The 21798-nt window shown below is 66.3% G+C and overlaps 1 protein-coding gene across 2 annotated transcripts; it reads left to right on the top strand.

The window, feature by feature from the left end:
• Nucleotides 1-3627: 3627 nt before the first annotated feature.
• COL2A1 (collagen type II alpha 1 chain) lies at nt 3628-21741 on the top strand. Of its 2 annotated transcripts, none has more exons than XM_054806937.1 (54): nt 3628-3753; nt 5512-5712; nt 6513-6529; nt 6784-6816; nt 6958-6990; nt 7092-7145; nt 7258-7359; nt 7445-7522; nt 7708-7752; nt 7838-7891; nt 7988-8041; nt 8159-8212; nt 8311-8364; nt 8462-8515; nt 8975-9019; nt 9153-9206; nt 9334-9378; nt 9504-9557; nt 9642-9740; nt 9930-9974; nt 10600-10698; nt 12324-12377; nt 12825-12932; nt 13023-13076; nt 13174-13272; nt 13929-13982; nt 14075-14173; nt 14251-14304; nt 14480-14533; nt 14794-14847; nt 14958-15011; nt 15122-15166; nt 15461-15559; nt 15678-15785; nt 15866-15919; nt 16007-16060; nt 16146-16199; nt 16297-16350; nt 16428-16535; nt 16678-16731; nt 16815-16868; nt 17114-17275; nt 17369-17476; nt 17885-17992; nt 18230-18283; nt 18372-18479; nt 18973-19026; nt 19140-19247; nt 19438-19491; nt 19596-19703; nt 19797-20085; nt 20229-20416; nt 20714-20956; nt 21084-21741. In XM_054806937.1, the coding sequence occupies exons 1-54, from the start codon at nt 3669-3671 to the stop codon at nt 21228-21230; spliced, it is 4458 nt and encodes a 1485-aa protein (XP_054662912.1). In that variant the 5' UTR covers nt 3628-3668; the 3' UTR covers nt 21231-21741. The 2 variants fall into 2 exon arrangements, with proteins under 2 accessions (XP_054662912.1, XP_054662911.1); XM_054806936.1 differs by having other exon boundaries at nt 5512-5715.
• The last annotated feature ends 57 nt before the right edge of the window (nt 21742-21798 follow it).

The raw sequence follows: 21798 nt of genomic DNA, 5'->3' as shown, positions 1-21798 counted from the left end.
GTGTCTTCATGGTGACATCAAGGTGCGGACGGTGTCTTGGTGGTGACATCAAGATGTGGATGGTGTCTTGGTGATGACATCAAGGTGTGGACGGCATCTTGGTAGTGACATCAAGGTGTGGATGGTGTCTTCATGGTGACATCAAGGTGTGGACGGTGTCTTGGTGGTGGCGTCTTGGTGTGGACGGTGTCTTGGTGGTGGCACCAAGGCCGGGTGGTGGCATCAGGACAGGAAGAACATCCTGATTGATGTCATTGGGGCGACAGCTTCCCCAGCACCCACCATCGAGGTGGGGACATTCACCCAGGTGGGTGACAGCAGGATGGGGACAAACCAACCCTGGCGTGGGGACGTCCCTTTTGGGTAGCGGTGTCAGGGAAGGGGCATCCTGGGCCATGCCGGTGGTGATGCTGGTGGCCGTGCTGGTGGTGGCCGTGCCAGTGGCCGTGCCGGTGGCGGTGGCGGTGGTGGCCGTGCCGGTGGCGGTGGCCCCGGGGCGGGCAGAGTTAAGGCCGGGCGCTCTCATTCCTTCCACTCCCGCGAATTCCTGAGCTGCCTTGGCCGGTTCCCTGCCGGTCCCTGATCGCCTTTCCAGAGCCCGAAACCGGGGAGAAAGCGGGAAAGCGCCCGGAGACGGGATTCGGAAAAAGGGGGGACAAAAGGCAAAGGGATGGGTTGGGGTTTGGGGTTTTTTTTTTTTGGGGGGGTCAGGGCTACCTGCTGAAATTTGAGGTAAAAAAAAAAAAAAAAAATCCCAATTTTGGGCCACCTGCCCCATCCGGGTGATGCCTTGACGCCCGCCTGTGCCGGGAGATCCGGCGGCCGCCGGTGACGGTGGAACCACGTGGAGCTCTGGCACTTTTTTTGGGGGGGGGGGAAGAGACCCTGAGGAATGTGGGCCCCTCCCTCCCTGCGCCCCTCAACCGGAGTCGGGGCGCGGGGGGGATGCTCCATCCATTGCCCTCATCCGCCGGGCTCCGCCGCGCCGGGGAGCTGCTGGTGACGGTGGTGACTCGCCGAAAAGCGGGAAGGGGACCGGGGGGGCGGGGGGGGCAGCCATCGCGTTGTTATTTACTCCCAGCCCCGTTTTCCAGTGGAAAGTGGCGGCCGGAGCCAGGTCCTGGCCCCGCTCCCGGGGGTGATCCCCAGCCAGAGCCGGCTGCCGCCAAGGGCCGAGCATGGGCTGCTCCACCTGCTCGGTGGTGGGACCCCCCCAAACCCTCCACACACACCCCCCCCCCCCAACACCCCCCCACCTCCAAAAGATGCAACAGCGAACGGGCTTTGCGCCCCTTTGCCAGCTGGGGAAACTGAGGCACAGGGGCCGCTTGTGGAGCAGAGCAGGAGCTCACCCCACAAATGACGTGCCCTGCGCAGCATTTTGGGGGTGCAAAGCGGGTTTTTGGGGGGGGGGTGCTGGTTTGCTCACTGCAGGGTTGGGGGGGGGTGTTGGCCGGAGCTGCGCCATCCCAGCGACAGCCCGGAGAGTTATTTTTGGCCGAGTCTGCCGGTGCCCCGCGGCAGCGCTGGTAACACACGGGCTTTGTCCGCACCGGCCTCCCGGGAGGCTCCGGGGCAGCGGGGAGGCTGGAGGGGGGCTGGGGGGGGGCTGGGGGGGGCTGGGGGGGGAATTGGGAGGATCTGGGGGGGGGGTGACTGCAGCAGAGATGCCCCGTGGCTGCAGTGAGGGGCGAGCTCACCGACGGCGTGTGCCGACCCTCCTGCACCGGCGGTGCCCAGGTCCAGCCGTCCCCAGGTCCATCCCTCCATCCGTCTGTCTGTCCGTCCATCCGTCCATCCCTCCATCCATCCGTCTGTCTGTCTGTCCCTCCATCCCTCCATCCCTCCATCCCTCCATCCATCCGTCCATCCGTCCATCCCTCTATCCATCCGTCTGTCCATCCCTCCATCCATCCATCCGTCTGTCCATCCCTCCATCCCTCCCTCCATCCCTCCTCATCCTTCCCCAGCTCCATTCTCACCCCCCCCCCCGCCCACTTCCCAACCCCGAGGCCAGGGGCAGCACCCAGCCCCCAGCCCCCAGCCCCCCACACCACCCCCAGGCCAGGGCAGCCCCCCCCCCCCCCAAGCATTGATCCCCAGATCTGTGAATCCCAACATCAAACACCCCCCCCCCCATTTATTTCCGTGGGCTATTTGTGAGTGGTGGGTGGAAGGGAGGTGGGTGGGGACCCCCTTCTTGGGGACCCTCTTTTTGGGGACACCCCCCCACTTCCAGCAGCCGGGGGGGGTCTGGCAGGACCTGGGCTTGGCAGCCTGGAGCTGCTGGGGGGGCCCCAAAGCCCTTTTAAACGCTGGGGCACCCCCCCCCCCCCATCGCCTGACTGCACCCAGCACCCTCCCCGACGGGGGGGTGGCCCAGGCGTGGGATGTCTGTGTGTCCCCCCCATTTGCTCCGGACCCCAGATGTCACTGGCCGGGGGGGGGGGCACTTTGCCCATCCCCAGGGCCCCCCCCAGCACGGGGGCCAGGCAGAGCTGGGGTGCGCACGTGGCGGGGGGCCAAGCCCCCCACTTTGGAGCTCGGCCCTGGTCTGGGAAATGCATGTCACACCCCCCCCCCCCAAAACCCACTGCAAAGCCCCCACTGTGCCCCCCCCCACCTGGGGTGCAGGAACCCCCCCATCCTCCTGAACCCCTTCCCTAGGGTGGGAGGAAGCCCGGGGAGGGGGAGATGAAAGGGGTTCGGAAGGGGTCAGGCTGTTTCCTGCCCCCCCCTCGCACCCCCTGTTTTCGGGGGGGGGGGGGGGATGGTCCTGGGCCCAGTTCCAGGCAGAGGAATGATGGGGGGGGGGGCTCTACTGAGCTGGGAAGGGGGGGTCCTGTGTCCCCCCTTGAACTCTCTGGTATGAATCAAGCAGAAACGGGGGGGGGGGGGCAAAAGGACTGGGGGGGGTCAGGGCAGCGATGGGGGTGGGGAGCTGGGTAGGGGCTGGAGCAGGGACTGGGGGGCTCAGGATGGGGACGGGGATTTGGGCCAGGGACTGGGGGGGGGTCCCCGTCTCCCCGAGGGGCTTGGCACCCCCGTGTGTGTTGGGGGGGGGCGGTGTTCAACCTCTCCAGGACCCCCGGGATAGGATGGGGGCGTCTGTCCCCTGGGCACCCCCGGGATGGGGGGGGGGTGTCTCAGCCCCCCGGGACTCCTGGCATGGGGTGGGGGGGTCTCAGCCCCCGAGGTGAAATGGAGGGGGGGGTCTCAGCCCCCCGGGACTCTCGGGGTGGAAGGGGGGGGTCTCAGCCCCCCGGGGATCCCCGGCACAGGATGGGGGGGGGGCTCTCAGTCTTCCCAGGACCCCCAGAACGGAGTGTGTTTGTGTGTGGGGGGGTTCTCCCCTCCCCGGCCTGTGACGGGGGGTGGTGTCGCCCCCCCCAGATCTTCGCAGCTCCCCGCAGCCGGGCTGGGGGGGACACACGGGCACACACACACGGGGGGACACCCCCCCCCCCCCAGCCCGGTCCCCCCCGTCCCCCCCTCCCCGCTCCCTCCCTCCCTCCCTGGCCGCCGGTGCCGTCCCGGAGGAGGGCCGGGGGGGCCGGCCCGGCTCGGGTTACACGGCCCGGGGGGCCGCGCCGGGACATATACGCGGCGGCGGGGCGGTGCGGGCACTGCTCGGCCCGACGCACGGTGAGGGGCGCCGCCACCTCGCCATGCCCGGCCGCCGCCCGCTCCGCCTCGCCGCCGCCCTCGCCATCCTCTTCCTCGCCGTCGTCGCCGCGCAGGACCGAGACCTCCGTGAGTCCCGACCCACGAGCGGAGCCCCGGGATGGGGAGGAGGAGGAGGAGGAGGAGGAAGGGGGGGTGTTTGTTCGTGGGGAAATGGGGGAGCGGGGGGACAGCGTGGGACACGGCGGGGACAGCGTGGGGTGGAGGGGGAAAGTTTTAGGGTAGTGCGGGGGGACAGGCTGGGATGGAGGGGGACACTGGGGGACAGCGTGGCACGGGGGGGGGGACAGTGCGGAATGGAAGGGGGACAGCAGGAGGGGAGTGGGGGACAGCGGGGGGGCACAGGGGGACGGAGTGGGGCACAGGGGGACGGAGTGGGGCACAGGGGGACAGCCCGGGATGGAGGGGGACAGTGTAAGGGCAGTGGGGGGGGCAGTCTGGGATGGAGGGGGACAGAGTGGGACACAGGGACAGCACCAGGAGAGTGGGGGACGGCGTGGGGACACCGGGGGACAGCGTGGGACAGAGAGGGGACAGTATGGGATGGAGGGGGAAAGTTTACAGGTAGTGTGGGGGGGGACAGCTTGGGTTGGGGGGGACACCGGGGGACAGCGTGGGATGGAGGGGGACAGTGGGGGACAGAGGGATATTGTGGGATGGAGGGGGAAAGTTTTGGGGGGGGAACAGCCTGGTTTGGGGGGGGCGACAGTGTGGGACACAGGGACAGCACCAGGAGAGTGGAGGGCAATGTGGGGACATGGGGGACAGATGGGGAGAGTTTAAGGGTAGAGGGGCACAGGCTGGGATGGGGGGGGGCAGCATTAGGACCATGGGGTACAGATGGGACCGTGGGGTTCGGCGTGGGGACAGCAGGTTACAGCGTGGGGACGGCGGAGGACAGACCCATGTGGCAGGAGATGGACTGGGGCAGGGGACACGGCGGGGATGCTGGGGTGCTGCTGGGGGACAGCGGCGGACAGCCTGGGGGGACATGGGGTGCACCCAGGACATGGCAGGGGCTGCCTGGGGACAGCAGGGTCCAGCCCGGGACGTAGGGTCCAGCTGGGGACACGGGGTGCAGCTGGGGACAGGGGTCCAGCCTGGGGACACTGAGGTCCAGTCCTGGGGGGTGCTGGGGCACATCCCGGGGACCCTGGGGACACCAGGGCATCTCCTGGGGACCCCGTGTCACATCCTGGGGACCCCATGTCACATTCTGGGGACCTTGGGGACACCAGGGCACATCCCAGGGACAGCGGGGCATCTCCTGGGGACACCGGGACACGTCCCAGGGAGCGTGGGGCACCTCTGGGGACCCTGGGGTGCAGCCTGGGGACACCTGGGCACTGCTGGGGACACCAGGACACGTCCCAGGGACCTGGGGCACCCAAGGGTGCAGCCCAGCGACACCATGTCCCCCCCCCGCCTCCCCGAGACCCTGGGGACACCAGGGACAGCACCCATGACCCACCAGAGGTTTGGGGGCTGCAGGGACACACTGAGTGCCCCCAAGACAGGGGAACACCGAGTGCCATTGTGGGGTGCTGGGGAAGGGGGGGGGAACGACACCCCCTCGCTTCAGGCTGGAAACCCCTCGCTGAGCCACCACCCTGCTGCTCCGGGACCCCCGGGGTGAGGGTGGGGGGGGCCCTCGCTCCTCCTCCCCCCCCCCAAACTAGGAGGGGTGTCACCCCATAATGGATTATGGTGACAGTGCCACCACCTCCATCATGGGTGACCACTGTCCCCTGTCACCCTCAACCCCTTCCCGGGGGTGCTACCACCCCCCCCCCCTTTTCCCTACCTCCCCGTAACTTCTCCCCGCAGCCGAAGCAGGCAGCTGCCTGCAGGACGGGCAGAGCTATAGCGATAAGGACGTATGGAAGCCGGAGCCGTGCCGTATCTGCGTGTGCGACACGGGGACCGTCCTCTGCGACGAGATCATCTGCGAGGAGCTGCGGGATTGTCCCAGCCCCGAAATCCCCTTCGGAGAGTGCTGCCCCATATGTCCCACTGACCAACCCAGCGGTTGTAATTTATTTATTCCCTTCCTTCGTTAATAAATAAATTACCTGGCCATGGATGGGCTTAGCCGGGCGGGGGAAACATCCATGGGGAGCCCCAGGGAAAAGGCAACTTGACCCCCCCCCCCAACAACCCCCCACCCCAAGAGGGGTAAAAAAAAAATCATCCCAGGGTGGAAAAATTCCTTTTTTTTTTTTTTTTTTCCCCCAGATGGCAGCTGGCTTCAAAGCCGGAGGGTTTTGGGTTTTGGGGTGGTTTTTTTTTTATAAAATCCATTGGAAATGAATGGGGGTGGGGGGGGGATGCTGGGGGGACACTGTGGCCATGGACACACCCCCCCCCCCCAGCATCCCAGCTAAAGGGGACTCAGCCGGGGGTTCTGTCCCTAAAACTGCGATAATTTACTCAGAATGATGGACAAACACTGCCCGCCCCCCCCCGGGAAGGGCTGTGAACCCCCAGGGATTCCCTGAACCCCCAAACCCCCAAAGTTGCCTTTTTTAACCCTTCCCTGCCCCCTCTGCGGGGGGGGCGTATGCAAAGGGTTGAGCAGCCGCCCGGCCACCCCCCACCCCCCCCCCCCAAAACTGCACGGCCCCACTCCTGCATGCTGAACCCTGCTTTGCCCCCCCACACCCTGCTTCGGGGGAGCCCCTGCGCTCCTGTGCCCCCCGGTTTGGCCCCACAGCCCCCCAGGAGCATCACCACCCCCCGGGCTGGGGACAGAGGCGTCTCGTGTGTGCGTGTGTCCCCCAGCTCAGCCCCCCCCCCCTAATTTCTCTTTATTTCTCTTTTTCCAACAGGGCAACCTGGCCCCAAGGTGAGGCTGGTGTGTCCCCCCCGCCGCGGTCCCAATTTCCTGGGATTTTCCCCCAAAATGGGAAGGGGGGGAGCTCAGGGCAGGACCCTCGAGTATCCGCATGGGGCAACGGCTCTGGGGTTGTCACCTCCCGGGGGCGGGGGGTTGTCACCTCCTGGGGGGATTTGTCATCTCTTTTGGGGGGGCATTTTTCACCTTGGGGGGAGGGGGTCTGGGGGTACCCCCCTGGGCTCACCCCACGTTTTGCCTCGCAGGGACAGAAGGGCGAACCTGGTGACATTAAAGATGTAAGTGCCCCAGGGTAGGGGGGGATGCGGTGGGGGACCCCCAGATCGGGGCGCCCTGCCATTGCGGGGATGATGTTGGGGGGGGGTCCCCGCCTGCACCCGTCTCACCCCACCCTTGTGTGTGTCCCCCCTCTCCCGCAGGTTGTAGGACCCCGAGGGCCTCCGGGACCACAGGTGGGAGCGCGTTTCTGCGGGCGCGTCGCTGGAATGTTTGGGGGAGGGGGGGTGGGGGGGGCGCGGGGGATCGCTGACCCCCCCCTTCCCTCCTCTCGCAGGGCCCGGCAGGCGAGCAGGGACAACGAGGGGACCGCGGTGAGAAAGGGGAGAAGGTGAGAGCGTACCCCCACCCTCGGCAAAATCCACTCCTGGGGTGCTGTAGAGAACCGACACGCTCGCTGCATGGATGACACCCCCCCCCCTTTTTCTCTTTGCCCCCCCCAGGGTGCTCCCGGCCCCCGCGGCAGGGATGGAGAACCCGGCACCCCTGGAAATCCCGGCCCCCCCGGCCCCCCCGGACCTCCTGGCCCCCCTGGCCTTGGTGGAGTGAGTATTCGGGGGGTTTTTTTGGGGTGAAACAAGGGGGTTTTGGGGCGGCCGGCGTGCTCAGCCCCCTCCCTTCCCCTTGCAGAACTTCGCGGCGCAGATGGCAGGCGGCTTCGACGAGAAGGCTGGAGGCGCGCAGATGGGCGTCATGCAGGGACCCATGGTAAGGGCCCCCCCGGGACCCCCCCAGGGACGTGGCGGCAGGTCCCATCTTGGGACACGGGGGACCCTGCGTCACCGATGGTGGGGACTGTCCCCGTTGTGGGGGGACCCCCCTGGTTTGGCAGGTGCTGGGAGGGCAGCCACCTCGCCTGTCCCCCGCTACGACGCTGTTGTTTCTCCCCCCAGGGCCCCATGGGACCCCGTGGCCCCCCCGGACCTTCCGGCGCTCCCGTAAGTACACCCCCCCGCCCCAGGGGTCTCTGGGTGGGCACCCTGCCACCCCGCCACCCCGTCGATGCCACCGTCTTCCTTCCAGGGTCCTCAAGGATTTCAAGGCAACCCCGGTGAGCCCGGCGAGCCCGGCGCTGCTGTGAGTGTCCCCCCCCGGTCCCTCCTCAAGCCCCCCATCCTGGGGCCATGCCACCCACCAGCTCCCGCTCACCCACTGCCTCTCTGTCCCCTTTAGGGTCCGATGGGTCCCCGGGGACCACCGGGACCTCCTGGGAAACCCGGTGACGATGTGAGTCCTTCCCCGCTCCGGCACCGTCTGGCAGACCCTGGCTGAGAACGGGCAGCTCGTTGCAGCAGTAGCTCCGGCTGGAAGCCAAAGGGTGAATTTTATCTCATTTCCCTGCAGGGCGAGACCGGCAAACCCGGCAAATCCGGCGAGCGTGGCCCCCCCGGCCCCCAGGTAAGGCAGCGACGGGCTGGCTCTGCCCCCCGGCCCGGGACGGAGACCCCCGTGTCCCCCCGTCGCCCCCAACTCCCTTTCTCTCTGCTCACTCGCAGGGTGCTCGTGGCTTTCCCGGGACACCCGGTCTCCCCGGTGTGAAAGGCCACCGGGTAAGTGTGTCCCTGCCCCCCCCCCACCCCAGTGTCCCCATCACCCCGTGGCACAGAGGGTGACACCCTCCCCCCCCCCCAATCTCTCTGTCCCCAGGGTTACCCCGGCTTGGACGGCACCAAGGGAGAGGCAGGGGCTCCCGGAGCCAAGGTGAGTGTTGGGTGACCATCCCCGTGGCATCAGGGTTGGTGGGGTGACCATCCCTGTGATGGCGCAGCTGGCGAGGTGACCATCGCCATGGCGTTGGGGCTGTTGGGGTGACCATCCCCGTGGCGTTGGGGTTGGCAAGGTGACCATCACCTTGATGTTGGGGCTGGCCGGGTGACCATCCCCGTGGTGTCGGGGTTATTGGGGTGACCATCCCCGTGGTGTCAGGGCTGTTGGGGTGACCATCCCTATGGCATTGGGGCTCTTGGGGTGACCATCCCCGTGGTGTCAGGGCTGTTGGGGTGACCATCCCCGTGGTGTCGGGGTTATTGGGGTGACCATCCCCGTGGTGTCAGGGCTGTTGCGGTGACCATCCCCATGGCGTTGGGGCTGTTGGGGTGACCATCCCTGTGGTGTCGGGTGCTGCACACGGGGGCTCACCCCCTCTGCCCTTCCCCGCAGGGTGAATCCGGCTCACCTGGCGAGAACGGCTCCCCCGGCCCCATGGTGAGTCCTTGGGCTGGGAAAGGGGGAAACTGAGGCACGGGGGGGGTGGGGGGGGGGTGGGGGGTGTTGCCCACCCCCAAGCCCTGGGCTGGGCACCACAGAGCCCGACCCACTGCCCTGTCCCCCCCTCCAGGGTCCCCGCGGGCTGCCCGGAGAGAGAGGACGTCCCGGCCCCTCCGGCGCTGCGGTGAGTGTGACGCCCCGTGATGCCCCGAGTCCCCGGCGGCACCGCGGCGGCAGGGGGCTGTTGGTGGGAGGGGGGTCCCCGTCCCCCCGCGGTGCCCCCCGTCACTCCCCCCGCTGTCTCCCCCCAGGGTGCTCGTGGCAACGACGGTCTCCCCGGCCCGGCTGGACCCCCTGTAAGTAAAAGGGCTGCTTGGCCTCATCCTGCGCTGCCGGACCCTGTGTCGCTCTGTGGGGGGCAGTGGGGTCCCCTGGGACCCCCCAAAGCCCGGGCAGACCCTCACGCTCTTCTCACCCCCAGGGACCTGTTGGCCCAGCCGGAGCCCCCGGCTTCCCTGGCGCCCCCGGCTCAAAGGTAAGGGGGAAGGGGCTGCTCCCAGTGGGGGAAACTGAGGCACGGCACCGGCTGCTCCCCTCACCCCATCTTTCCTCCCTCCAGGGTGAAGCTGGTCCCACCGGCGCACGAGGTCCCGAGGGTGCCCAGGGCCCCCGCGGTGAATCTGGCACCCCCGGCTCTCCTGGCCCCGCCGGCGCCCCCGTAAGTGCCATCACTCGCGGTGCGTCCCCCCCTGCAGTGGCTTGTCCCCACATGTCCCCTGGCCTGGGAGCCACGGGGACGGGGCTGATCCTGCAAGCCGCAGGGGGGGAAGGGATCGTCCTCTGCTTGGCAGTGGGGAAACTGAGGCACGGGGGGGGCAGAGCCGGGCTCAGCGGTGTCTTCTTGTAGGGTAACCCAGGGACCGACGGCATCCCCGGCGCGAAGGGCTCGGCGGTGAGTGTGGCTGGGGACGGGGGGTGCTGAGCCCCCGGGGGGGGGCCGGGGCTCGGGAGGGGTCTGGGCCTGGGTGGGGAGGGGCTGGCGAGGGCTGAGCTGGGGTGTGGGGACACAAGGGGACCCTGGGGGGCGTGGGGACACGGGGACGCGGGAGGATGCTGCGGGATCGGAGGATGCAGGGGGATGGGGGGCGGGGGATGCTGGGGGACACTGGGGGATGCTGGGGGGCGCGAGGACATGGGGATGCGGAGGGGGGGACACTGGGGGATGCTGGGGGACACTGGGGGATGCTGGGGGACATGGGGACACTGGGGGGCGCGAGGACATGGGGATGCGGAGGGGGGGCGTGGGGATGCTGGGGGACGCTGGGGATGCTGGGGTTTGGGGGATGCATGTGGGACGTGGGGACGCAGAGGGGTGGGGGGATGCTGGGGGACACTGGGGACGCTGAGGGACACTGCGGGGACGCTGGGGGACACTGGGACACACGATACTGGGGGACGCGAGGATGCTGGCAGATGTGGGGGACAGCGGTGGCGCGGGGGGAGGTGGGCGGACGCAGAGGATGGGGGGGGGGGCACGGGCCAGGCTGCGCCCCCCTGACGGCGACCGGCTGCCGCAGGGTGCCCCGGGCATCGCCGGCGCTCCAGGCTTCCCCGGCCCCCGCGGCCCGCCCGGCCCCCAGGGAGCCACCGGCCCGCTGGGCCCCAAGGGACAGACGGTAAGAGCCCCCCGAGAGCCCCCGAGAGCCCCCCAGAGCCCCCCGGGACGGGGACCGCGGCCCTGGCCCCGCCCACTGCCACCCGCCCCGCCCACTTCTGCTGGCCCCGCCCACCCTGCACCGTGCCCCGCCCATTCTGCCACAGGCCACGCCCCCAGTCCCGCCCCCCCCGTGCGGGTCCCTTCCCCGCCACCCTGGGGGGACTCCCGGGTCACCCGCTCCTGGTGCCCAACGGGGCCACGGGGCCAGGGATGGGTGGGGTGGGGTGGGGACAGGGTGGGGGTGGGGATGGGATGGGATGGGATGGGGGTGGGGATGGGATGGGGATGGGGATGGGATGGGATGGGATGGGATGGGGGTGGGGGTGGGATGGGGATGGGATGGGGATGGGATGGGGATGGGGATGGGATGGGATGGGGGTGGGGATGGGGATGGGATGGGATGGGGATGGGATGGGGATGGGATGGGATGGGATGGGATGGGGATGGGATGGGGATGGGATGGGATGGGGGTGGGGATGGGGATGGGATGGGGATGGGGATGGGATGGGGGTGGGGATGGGGATGGGATGGGATGGGGATGGGGATGGGATGGGATGGGGGTGGGGATGGGGATGGGATGGGATGGGGATGGGATGGGGATGGGATGGGATGGGATGGGGATGGGATGGGATGGGATGGGATGGGGATGGGATGGGATGGGGGTGGGGATGGGGATGGGATGGGATGGGGATGGGATGGGGATGGGATGGGATGGGATGGGGATGGGATGGGGATGGGATGGGATGGGATGGGGATGGGATGGGATGGGATGGGATGGGGGTGGGGATGGGGATGGGATGGGGATGGGATGGGATGGGGATGGGATGGGGATGGGATGGGATGGGATGGGGATGGGATGGGGATGGGATGGGATGGGATGGGATGGGATGGGGGTGGGGATGGGGATGGGACAGAGATGGGGTGGGGATGAGGTGGGGACGGGGTGGGGATGGGATGGGGATGGGATGGGATGGGATGGGGGTGGGACAGGGATGGGATGGGGATGGGACAGGAGTGGGGACAGGGTGGGGATGGGATGGGGACGAGGTAGGGATGGGACGGGGACAAGGACAGGTGAGGGGACTGTGATGGAGATGAAGATGAGGAAAGGGATGGGGACAAGGATGACGATGGGGACAGGAATGGGGACAAGGATAGGGCTGAGGATGGGGTCAGGAGTGGGGGACAGGAAAGGAGATGGGGGTGGGATGGGATGGGGACGGGGTGGGGATGGGATGGAGACAGGGATGGGATGAGGTGGGGATTGGGGTGGGGATGGGACAGGGACAGGATGGGGATGGGGTGGGGATGGGGACAGGAACGGGGACAAGGATTGGGCTGAGGTTGGGGTCAGGAGTGCGGACAGGAGTGGGGGCCAGGGTGGGGCCAGGGTGGGGCCAGGGATGCAGATGGGGGTGCAGGTGAGGGCAAGGCTGGGATGGGGACAGCGATGGGGACGAGGGGGATGGGGACAAGCAAGAAGACGGGGACAGGGATGGAGCCAGGGCCCGGAGAGGGGCCTGGGGATGGGGACAGCCGTGGGGACGCTGCGGCCCCGTCCCCCACCGCCCTCTCGCTCCCCAGGGAGAACCCGGCATCGCGGGCTTCAAAGGCGAACAGGGACCGAAGGGCGAGACGGTGAGTGGCGGGGGGGGCCGCAGCCAGCACCCCCCTCGGGCGTGCCCCCCCCTCGCCTGGGGTCTGTCCCGCAGCCCCTCGCTCCCCGTCCGGGGCCGGAGTGTCTCGTTGGCATCTAATGAACCTCTTCCCCTAACGAGGCCCCTCGAGGGGCAGCGTCCCCCCTCCCACGGGGGAACAATAGCCGCTGTGTTCGCCCCCCCCCCCTCGCCGGGGACATTCCCCCCTCGCTTCATTAACCAGCCTCAATGCGCGGGGCCGGATCCCCGCCGCGGCGGCCGCCGAGCCCTGGCGCCGGTGGGACACGTGGCGTGGCGAGGGGCTCCTGCCCGGCACCCCTGGGGGCTGTGGTTTATTGTGGGGGGGGATACGCAGGCAGGCCCCCCCACCCCGGTGTGCTGTGGGGGAGGAAGGCTCCTCGTGACCCCTTTTCCTCCTCTTCCTCAGGGACCCGCAGGACCCCAAGGTGCCCCCGGGCCGGCTGGTGAAGAAGGCAAGAGAGGAGCCCGCGGTGAACCCGGTGCTGCCGGCCCCGTGGGACCACCTGGAGAGAGGGTGTGTGGCCCCCCCCGCACCCCCCAGCGAGGTGCTGCCCCCCAAAACCTCCCCCCCACCGACTTCACTCCTCCTCCTCTTCCTCCATAGGGTGCTCCTGGCAATCGCGGCTTCCCCGGGCAGGATGGGCTGGCTGGACCCAAGGTGGGACACTGGGGTCACGGGTGAGGGGGGGCTTAGGGGGGTGACCACCCCCCGAACCCCCAAACTCACCCCTTTTCCCCCCTCCCACCCCACACAGGGTGCTCCGGGCGAGCGTGGCCCCGCCGGCCTCGCGGGTCCCAAGGGAGCCACCGGCGACCCCGGGCGCCCCGGAGAGCCCGGTCTGCCCGGAGCCAGGGTAAGAGCCGGGGGGTCGGATCCTGCACCCCAACAGGGGCCAGAGCGGGGAGGGGGGTGGTTTGCCTGGCTGGGGGCTCCCCGCTGTGCCTGGGGGGGGCTCGGCCAGGGCAGGACCCTGTGGGGACAGCAGTGACACTGGTGGGACCCGCTGGGGTCAGCATGGACCCTCTTTGGGGTCCATAAGGTGCTTTTGGGGTCAGTTACAGTGCTTTTGGGGTCGGTTAAGGTGCTTTTGGGGTTGGTAAGATGCTGTTAGGGTCCGTAAGGTGCTTTTGGGGTCAGTTTAAGTGCTTTTGGGGTCAATAAGGTGCTTTTGGAGTTGGCCAAGATGCTCTTTGGCATTAAGACACTCTTTGGCGCTCATTAAGATGTTCTGTGGGGTTGTCAAAGATGCGGTTGGGGTTAGTGAAGATGCAATTTGGGGTTAGCGAAGCTGCTCCTCGGTGATAATTAAGATGCTCTTTGGGGTTAGATAAAATGTATATTTGGGGTTAGCAAAGATGCTTTGTGGGGTTAAGATGCTCTTTGGGGTCAGCCACCATGCTCCTGGGGTCAGCCAGACCCCTGTGCCCCCTGCGTGAGTCCCGGGAGCCGGGCAGGACGGGGTGCACGGTGTCCCCCCCGCCTCCCCCGCATCGCTTCCCTCCACCGCAGGGTCTCACCGGCCGCCCCGGCGACGCTGGTCCTCAAGGCAAAGTCGGCCCGACCGTAAGTTACGCTCCGCAAAGGGTGGGCGCGGGGTTGGGGACCGGGGTCTGGCGTGGTCCCCGCTGATGTCGTGTCCCCCCTTCTCCGGGCAGGGTGCTCCTGGCGAGGACGGCCGCCCCGGCCCCCCCGGCCCGCAGGGTGCTCGTGGCCAGCCTGGCGTGATGGGTTTCCCCGGTCCCAAAGGTGCTAACGTGAGTATCGACCCATTTCTACCCAAAACGGGGCGCGGGCACGGAGCCCATCACCATCGCCTCTCTCCTCCCTCTAGGGCGAGCCTGGAAAAGCCGGTGAGAAAGGACTCCCCGGCGCCCCGGGGCTGCGGGTGAGTTGTTTTCCCTCCCTCACAGCCCCCCAAAACTACATCTTGGGGTTGCTCCGGCATCGCAGTCCCCTGAGGCATCCACAGTCTCCGGGTGGGGAAACTGAGGCACGGGGAGGGCAGAGCGGGGTCTGGACCCTCACGCCTGGAGCTCAGCGATGGTTTTTCTCCTCCGTAGGGTCTTCCTGGCAAGGACGGTGAGACGGGAGCTGCCGGCCCCCCAGGACCTGCCGTGAGTGTCGCAGCCTTGTTCACCCGGGGACAAAACCTGCTTGAAATGGGGGGGGTCGAGGGTTTGGCCCCCCCAGATCTGGGCAAAAGACCACCCCGGGTCTGCTGGGCATGGAGCCTCCACGCTGCCCAGCCCTCATGGTGTTGGGGTGTGGGGATTTCGGGATCCCCCTGTGATTCCGGTTCTGCCCAAAATCTTGGGGCGGGTGAAGGCGGAACCCCCAGAGGTTTTGGGGTCCTTCACCACTGTCCTTCCCGCAGGGTCCCGCAGGCGAGAGGGGAGAACAAGGAGCCCCCGGTCCCTCTGGCTTCCAGGTGAGCACATGGAAGGGGGGGTTTGGGGTGCCAGGTTCAGGGTGATGCTCATGGGTGACCCCGAGGGGTCTCACTGCCGCCGTGCTAACGCCACTGCTTTCCCCTCTCAGGGGCTGCCCGGGCCACCAGGCCCCCCCGGAGAGAGCGGCAAACCCGGAGATCAGGTGAGGCCCCGTTTTTCCCTCCTCTCGGGCATCCCTCAGCTGCAAAGTGGGGGTCAGGACACCTGGCAGCCCCTGGGGCTGACCCCCGACTCTTTTTCGCCCTGCCGCAGGGTGTTCCCGGAGAAGCTGGTGCCCCCGGTCTCGTCGGTCCCAGAGTAAGTATCACTTGTCCTCCCGGCTGGGGGGACAGGACGCCTCTCCCCGTCCCATGGGGGGCTTTGGGGGGCTCGAGGGGGTTGGCGGAGCCCCCATCCAGGGCCATCGGCTCCCCCAGTCCTGGTGGCTCAGCCTCCGCTGCAGCCCGTCCCCTCCTCCCAGTACATCCCAGTCCCTTCGGGGCAGCACAGGATGGACGCTCTGCCCGCAGTCCTCAGGGATGTCTATGCAAAGGGCGTTGTGACCCTCACCGTGGCCTCGTGGCCTCTTCCTAACACTGTTCCCCACCCCAGGGTGAACGCGGCTTCCCCGGTGAACGTGGCTCTCCCGGCGCACAAGGGCTGCAAGGTCCCCGCGGGCTCCCTGGCACGCCGGGCACCGACGGACCCAAGGTGGGTGACAAGGGGGACAAGGGCTCGGTGGCTCGGTGCCACCGGCAGAGCCATGAGCCTGGGGGTCTGCAGGTGGGGGGGTTGGCACCCCAATAACCACACCTTTGCTCCACTTTAGGGTGCAACCGGACCAGCCGGCCCCAATGGTGCCCAGGGTCCCCCGGGGCTGCAGGGAATGCCCGGTGAGAGAGGAGCAGCCGGCATCGCCGGTCCCAAGGGAGACCGAGTAAGTGTGGGGGGCCCGGAGGTGTCCTGAGCGGCATCAGGTCTCAGCTCAGCTCACGCCACCTCCGTCTCGCCCCGCAGGGAGACGTCGGAGAGAAGGGCCCTGAGGGAGCCCCCGGAAAGGACGGCGCACGCGTAAGTGGGATGGGGACGCGGCAGGAGCGGGGTGGCCAGCAAGGGACACTCGTGGTGTCCTCGTCCTCATCTGTCTCTCCCCCGTAGGGTCTGACGGGTCCCATCGGTCCCCCCGGCCCCGCTGGCCCCAACGGCGAGAAGGTGAGAGCCCCGGCAGCCCCTCGGCTGCTCCCGACCGAGGGAGATTCCATCCGCTCCCCCCAACTCGTCATCCTCTCCTTTCCAGGGTGAATCCGGCCCTCCTGGTCCATCCGGCGCTGCTGGTGCCCGCGGTGCCCCCGTAAGTGCCATCCCCCCCACAGCACCCTGGTGCTGGCGGTGTCACCGATGGCCTCGCTCCCCCCGTCCCCCCATTTAACCCCCATCTCTCCCTGCAGGGCGAGCGCGGTGAGCCCGGTGCCCCCGGTCCCGCCGGATTTGCTGGTCCCCCGGTGAGTATTTGGCCCCATTTTCCCCGGCACGGGTCCAGCGTCGGCTCAACCCGCTCACGGCGGCCGCTTCCCTGCAGGGTGCCGACGGGCAACCCGGTGCCAAAGGCGAACAAGGAGAGCCCGGGCAGAAGGGTGATGCTGGTGCTCCCGGTCCCCAAGGTCCCTCCGGCGCACCTGGCCCACAGGTGGGTACAGACGGGGCGCCCCGAAACGGGGGGCAAACCCCACAGGGGTCCCTGTCCCCGGGAAATTTGGGGCATGGCCTGGCAGGCGTGTTGCAGCCCCCCATCCCGGCATGTTTCTAACCCATTTTCCTCCTCTTCCCAGGGTCCAACTGGTGTAACTGGTCCCAAAGGAGCCCGGGGTGCTCAGGGCCCCCCTGTGAGTATGGGGGGGTGCGGGAGGGGGTGGTTGGGGGGAGCGTGGTGCAGCATCTGAGCCACCTTTCTCCTCTCCTTCCCCAGGGAGCCACTGGATTCCCCGGCGCTGCCGGCCGTGTGGGACCACCCGGCCCTAATGTGAGTTTGGGGGGCAGCCGGGATCATTTGGGGGGCAGCCGGGATCATTTGGGGGGCAGCTGGGCAGCTCATCAGCCCATAAAAAGGGGCTTTTCTGAGGGTCTTCAAGCACAGGAACCAAGCCGGAGCCCCGAGCGGTGCCAGGATGCGGGTGATGAGGGTGATGAAGGTGATGAAGGTGATGAAGGTGATGAAGGTGATGAAGCCACCTCTGCTTGCACTAACCCCATCTTCTCCCCCCGCAGGGTAACCCAGGCCCCCCCGGTCCCCCCGGCTCTGCTGGCAAAGATGGTCCCAAGGGTGCTCGTGGCGATGCCGGTCCCCCGGGCCGTGCCGGTGACCCCGGTCTCCAAGGCCCTGCCGGTCCCCCTGGTGAGAAAGGCGAACCCGGCGAGGATGGCCCCGCGGTATGTTTTTTGGGGGGCACCTCTCTCCATGCTCACTGGGTGCTGTGCCACCACCCCACCTGTTCTGATCCCCCCCCCTCTGCCTCCCCACAGGGTCCTGACGGTCCCCCCGGTCCCCAAGGTTTGGCAGGACAGCGTGGCATCGTCGGTCTTCCTGGACAGCGTGGTGAGAGGGGCTTCCCCGGGCTGCCGGGGCCATCGGTGAGTTGTCACCCCCCTGGGCTCAGCCCCTTCTACCCCCGCCGAGAGCCATCGGAGTGGCTGAGCACGGCTTTCCTGACCTCAGCACCGTGAATTTGGGTGCTTTGAACCCTGTGCAGTAGCTCAGAGGCTGCTGAAGCCCCGGGAGTGGCTACGAGAAGCCAGCGACGGGGCCACCAGCCCCCCCCAGGGACCCCAGTCCTGGGCGCAGTTTGGGGTTTCGCAAAGCTACCAGGAGCCGCCGGTACCAGCGGCGTCGGGGCCGGGCAATAACCGATGCTTTTTTGGGCAGAGGGGTCTGGCAGCCTTAAAATGAAGGAAGAGCGGGGTGAAGGGCTGCGCTGGGATCACCCCCCCTCACGCGTGTTGTATCATGGATTATTTTTTTTTCCCCCCTCCTTCATTTAGGGCGAACCTGGGAAACAAGGAGCACCCGGCTCTGCTGGTGACCGTGGCCCCCCCGGCCCCGTGGGTCCCCCCGGTCTGACGGGTCCTGCTGGCGAACCTGGACGCGAGGTAGGCAGCACCCCGGGGAGCGGGCGAAGTGGGGGGGTGTGCCTGCGTCCGTGCTGGGCTCAGGATCATCCCGGTGTAACCCCGGCACCGGCCATGGCTGATCCCGTGGCCAGAGAGCCCTGCACCGTAACTCGGCTCCCGGCAGCTTTTTGCTGGCATTTTTTGCTTTGAAAGGGGAGTTTGCACGTCCTGCTCCATCCCAGGGTCGAGATTTAATTTCTCCTCTTCTCCCCCCAGGGTAACCCTGGCTCTGACGGACCCCCGGGCAGAGACGGCGCAGCCGGCGTGAAGGTGAGATTGCCCACACGCTCGCTATCCGTGTGCCCTCTCATCCGACCGAAAATCCCGCAAGTCTGACCATCCCCTTGTCTCGGCGCAGGGTGATCGCGGCGAGACCGGTCCCGTAGGTGCCCCCGGCGCTCCCGGTGCCCCCGGCGCTCCCGGACCCGTCGGTCCCACCGGCAAACAAGGAGACAGAGGCGAGGCGGTGAGTTCCCACGAGGGAAACGGCTAGTTGGGTTTGCGGTCTCGTTAGGGGAGAGGGGAAGCACCCTGAGCACAGATAAATGAAGAAATAGCAGTGGCCCCCTGAGAGCAATTAGCTACGTGGAGTAATTGGGAGAGCCAGGCGAGTGCCGTTAGCGGCTGTTGCTAATTTGGCAGTGCCCTGAGTGCCCGTAGCGGCTCCGAGCATCTTCCCAAGGATTCACAATCACCACGAGCCCGGTTCGGGCTCTGCCTGCGCACAAGCGCTGCCCGGGGAGCTCTAAGGCTTAACCAGGGAAAACCTGCCGGGGTATTTCTTCACAGGGGTCGTTACTCAGCACCGGCTGAGAGTATTTAAAGATGCCGTTCAGCGCCGGCAGATGCCGATTCCTGGTGCTGCGAGCAGGGCAGCTCGCACCCCCCCCGAAGGCACGGGGCACCCCCGGCATCCCGCGCTCCCGGCCCTTTTCGACTCCCCTCTTTTCTCTCCCCAGGGTGCACAAGGTCCCATGGGTCCCTCCGGTCCTGCTGGCGCTCGAGGCATGCCGGTGAGTGATGCCGTGCCCATCGGGGCGTACCGCGTGCGATGCACGGGGTCCTGGGGTGCGTTGGGTGGGGGTCTGCCACCCTGAGCCTGACTTGTCCCCTTCTCCCTTTCCAGGGTCCCCAAGGGCCCCGCGGTGACAAGGGTGAGACGGGAGAGGCTGGAGAGAGAGGGCTGAAGGGCCACCGCGGCTTCACCGGTCTGCAGGGTCTGCCCGGCCCACCCGTAAGTGTCGTTTTTGGGACCCCAGCACTCAGCCCCCCCCGCCCCAGCCTCGCCACGGAGCTGGATGCGGCTCCTTTGGTGCGGCTGCAGTAGCGGAGGGAGCCCCGGGAGCCCCGAGGCCGTGCGGAGGCTGAGCCCCCGCTCGGAGCTGGCTGCGGAGCTGTAACCATCCACCCCTGCTTCTCCTCAGGGTCCTTCTGGAGACCAGGGTGCTGCTGGTCCCGCGGGTCCCTCCGGTCCCAGGGTAAGTCCTGACGATGGCAGGAGCTAACGGCTCCCCGGCATCTTCCCTGCCTTGCAAGGGGTCTTGCAACGACCTGACCCCCCTGCTTCGGGGCTCTCTCCTAGGGTCCCCCCGGCCCCGTCGGCCCCTCTGGCAAAGACGGCTCCAACGGTATGCCCGGCCCCATCGGTCCCCCCGGCCCCCGCGGACGAAGTGGCGAACCAGGTCCTGCGGTGAGTAAAAGCACCATCGATGGTGGGGAAGGAGTGGGGAGGTGTCCATCTTACAGAGCAGCCCAGCAGAATCACATGTTCTTCCTCCTGTAGGGTCCTCCTGGAAACCCAGGTCCCCCTGGTCCTCCCGGCCCCCCGGGTACCGGCATCGACATGTCAGCTTTCGCTGGCCTGGGTCAGACAGAGAAGGGTCCCGACCCCATCCGCTACATGCGGGCAGACGAGGCCGCCGGCAGCCTGCGGCAGCACGACGTCGAGGTGGACGCCACACTCAAGTCCCTCAACAACCAGATCGAGAGCATCCGCAGCCCCGAGGGCTCCAAGAAGAACCCGGCCAGGACCTGTCGCGACATCAAGCTTTGCCATCCCGAGTGGAAGAGCGGTAAGAGCCTCCGTCCCTTCCTCCTCCCCTCCTGTCCCTCTTCCCCAGCCTCTCGCACCCAAGAGGACAGCGAGGTCCACGATACTTTTTGCTCTGACCTCCAAAACCTCATGTTCACACACCAATTATCCTCCCCTTCGCAGGAGACTACTGGATCGACCCGAACCAGGGCTGCACTTTGGACGCCATCAAAGTTTTCTGCAACATGGAGACGGGAGAGACCTGCGTCTACCCCAACCCCAGCAGCATCCCCAAGAAGAACTGGTGGACCAGCAAGACCAAAGACAAGAAGCACGTCTGGTTTGCAGAGACCATTAACGGCGGTTTCCACGTAAGTGGCCCCCTGGGCTGGTGCCACACACTGGGAACGGGAAGGGAGGTCGAGCAGGGGAAGGCGTTGGGTGCCTGGTTGGAGGGTTGGGATGTCCTTCCCCGATTACGTTGATGGACGTTACGTGAGGGACTGGCTGTTCTAGGGGACCATATTGAAAGCTTGGAGTTGGGTCAGTTGGGCTGTGATTTTTGTAGCCGTCTAGGAACATAAAGTACGTAAGTCCCCTCAAAAGGTGACTGAAAATAGGGTTGTTGCAACACCCGCAGGCTTTAACGTCTTGCCTTTTCCCTCCAGTTCAGCTACGGCGATGAAGACCTGGCTCCCAACACCGCCAACATCCAGATGACCTTCCTCCGCCTCCTGTCTACCGAAGGCTCCCAGAACGTCACTTACCACTGCAAGAACAGCATCGCCTACATGGACGAGGAGACGGGCAACCTGAAGAAAGCCATCCTCATCCAGGGATCCAACGACGTGGAGATCAGAGCCGAGGGCAACAGCAGGTTCACGTACAGCGTCTTGGAGGACGGTTGCACGGTAAGTCCACGGATGCCTGCGAGAGAAAGACGTAGATGATGAGTTGGGGGTCAACCCGTGAGGTTGCTGTTGCTTTGGAGAGGCCAAGAGCTTCTAATAACATCCTTCCTCCTCGTTTTGTCCCCAGAAACACACTGGCAAATGGGGCAAGACAGTCATTGAGTACCGATCGCAGAAGACCTCGCGCCTGCCCATTGTAGATATTGCACCTATGGACATTGGTGGAGCCGATCAGGAGTTTGGCGTGGATATTGGCCCAGTCTGCTTCTTGTAAAAAGAATTGTTTTATTTGTGTGTTTGTTTGTTGTTGTTGTTGTTTGTTGTTTTGGTTTGTTGTGTTGTTTTTTAAAATCCAGCCCAATGCCATAAAAGAAAACTAAAAAAAAAAAAAAGAAACCCCAAACCCACCCCAAGGACCTGAGTACTTTCCAATCGCTCGTACGACTTCTGCACTGAATGGCTGCAACGACCCCTCGACTCACGGCCTTCCGTCGGGGACCACCGCCTCTTTCCAACGCCGTCTGGGCAGGCTGCGAAATGAAAAAAAAAAAAAACAAACCACGGTCTTATTTATTTATTCTCTTCCTGTAAGACCTATTTTTTAGGTCAAGTGGAGGTGGGAATTTAACTGGCAGGTACGATGGCCCTTCCCTGCAAAAGGGATCTTGTAAATCCAGGTATCACAAATCCCCTCCCGCCCCTTTCCTTCCCCCTGTGTATCACCAGCAGGAGTGCTAATGTATAATACGACACAAAAAAAAAAATAATGGTGCTATTCTTGTAAAACAAGTCTGTATTTTTTAACATCAGTTGATATAAAAAAAAAAAAACTTTTGGAGGAA

This window comes from Grus americana, chromosome 31 (assembly GCF_028858705.1).
Source record: "Grus americana isolate bGruAme1 chromosome 31, bGruAme1.mat, whole genome shotgun sequence".
NCBI classification, from domain to species: Eukaryota; Metazoa; Chordata; class Aves; order Gruiformes; family Gruidae; genus Grus; species Grus americana.
Note: the sequence above shows the minus strand (reverse complement) of the source record. Positions and strands in the feature narration are given on the sequence as shown.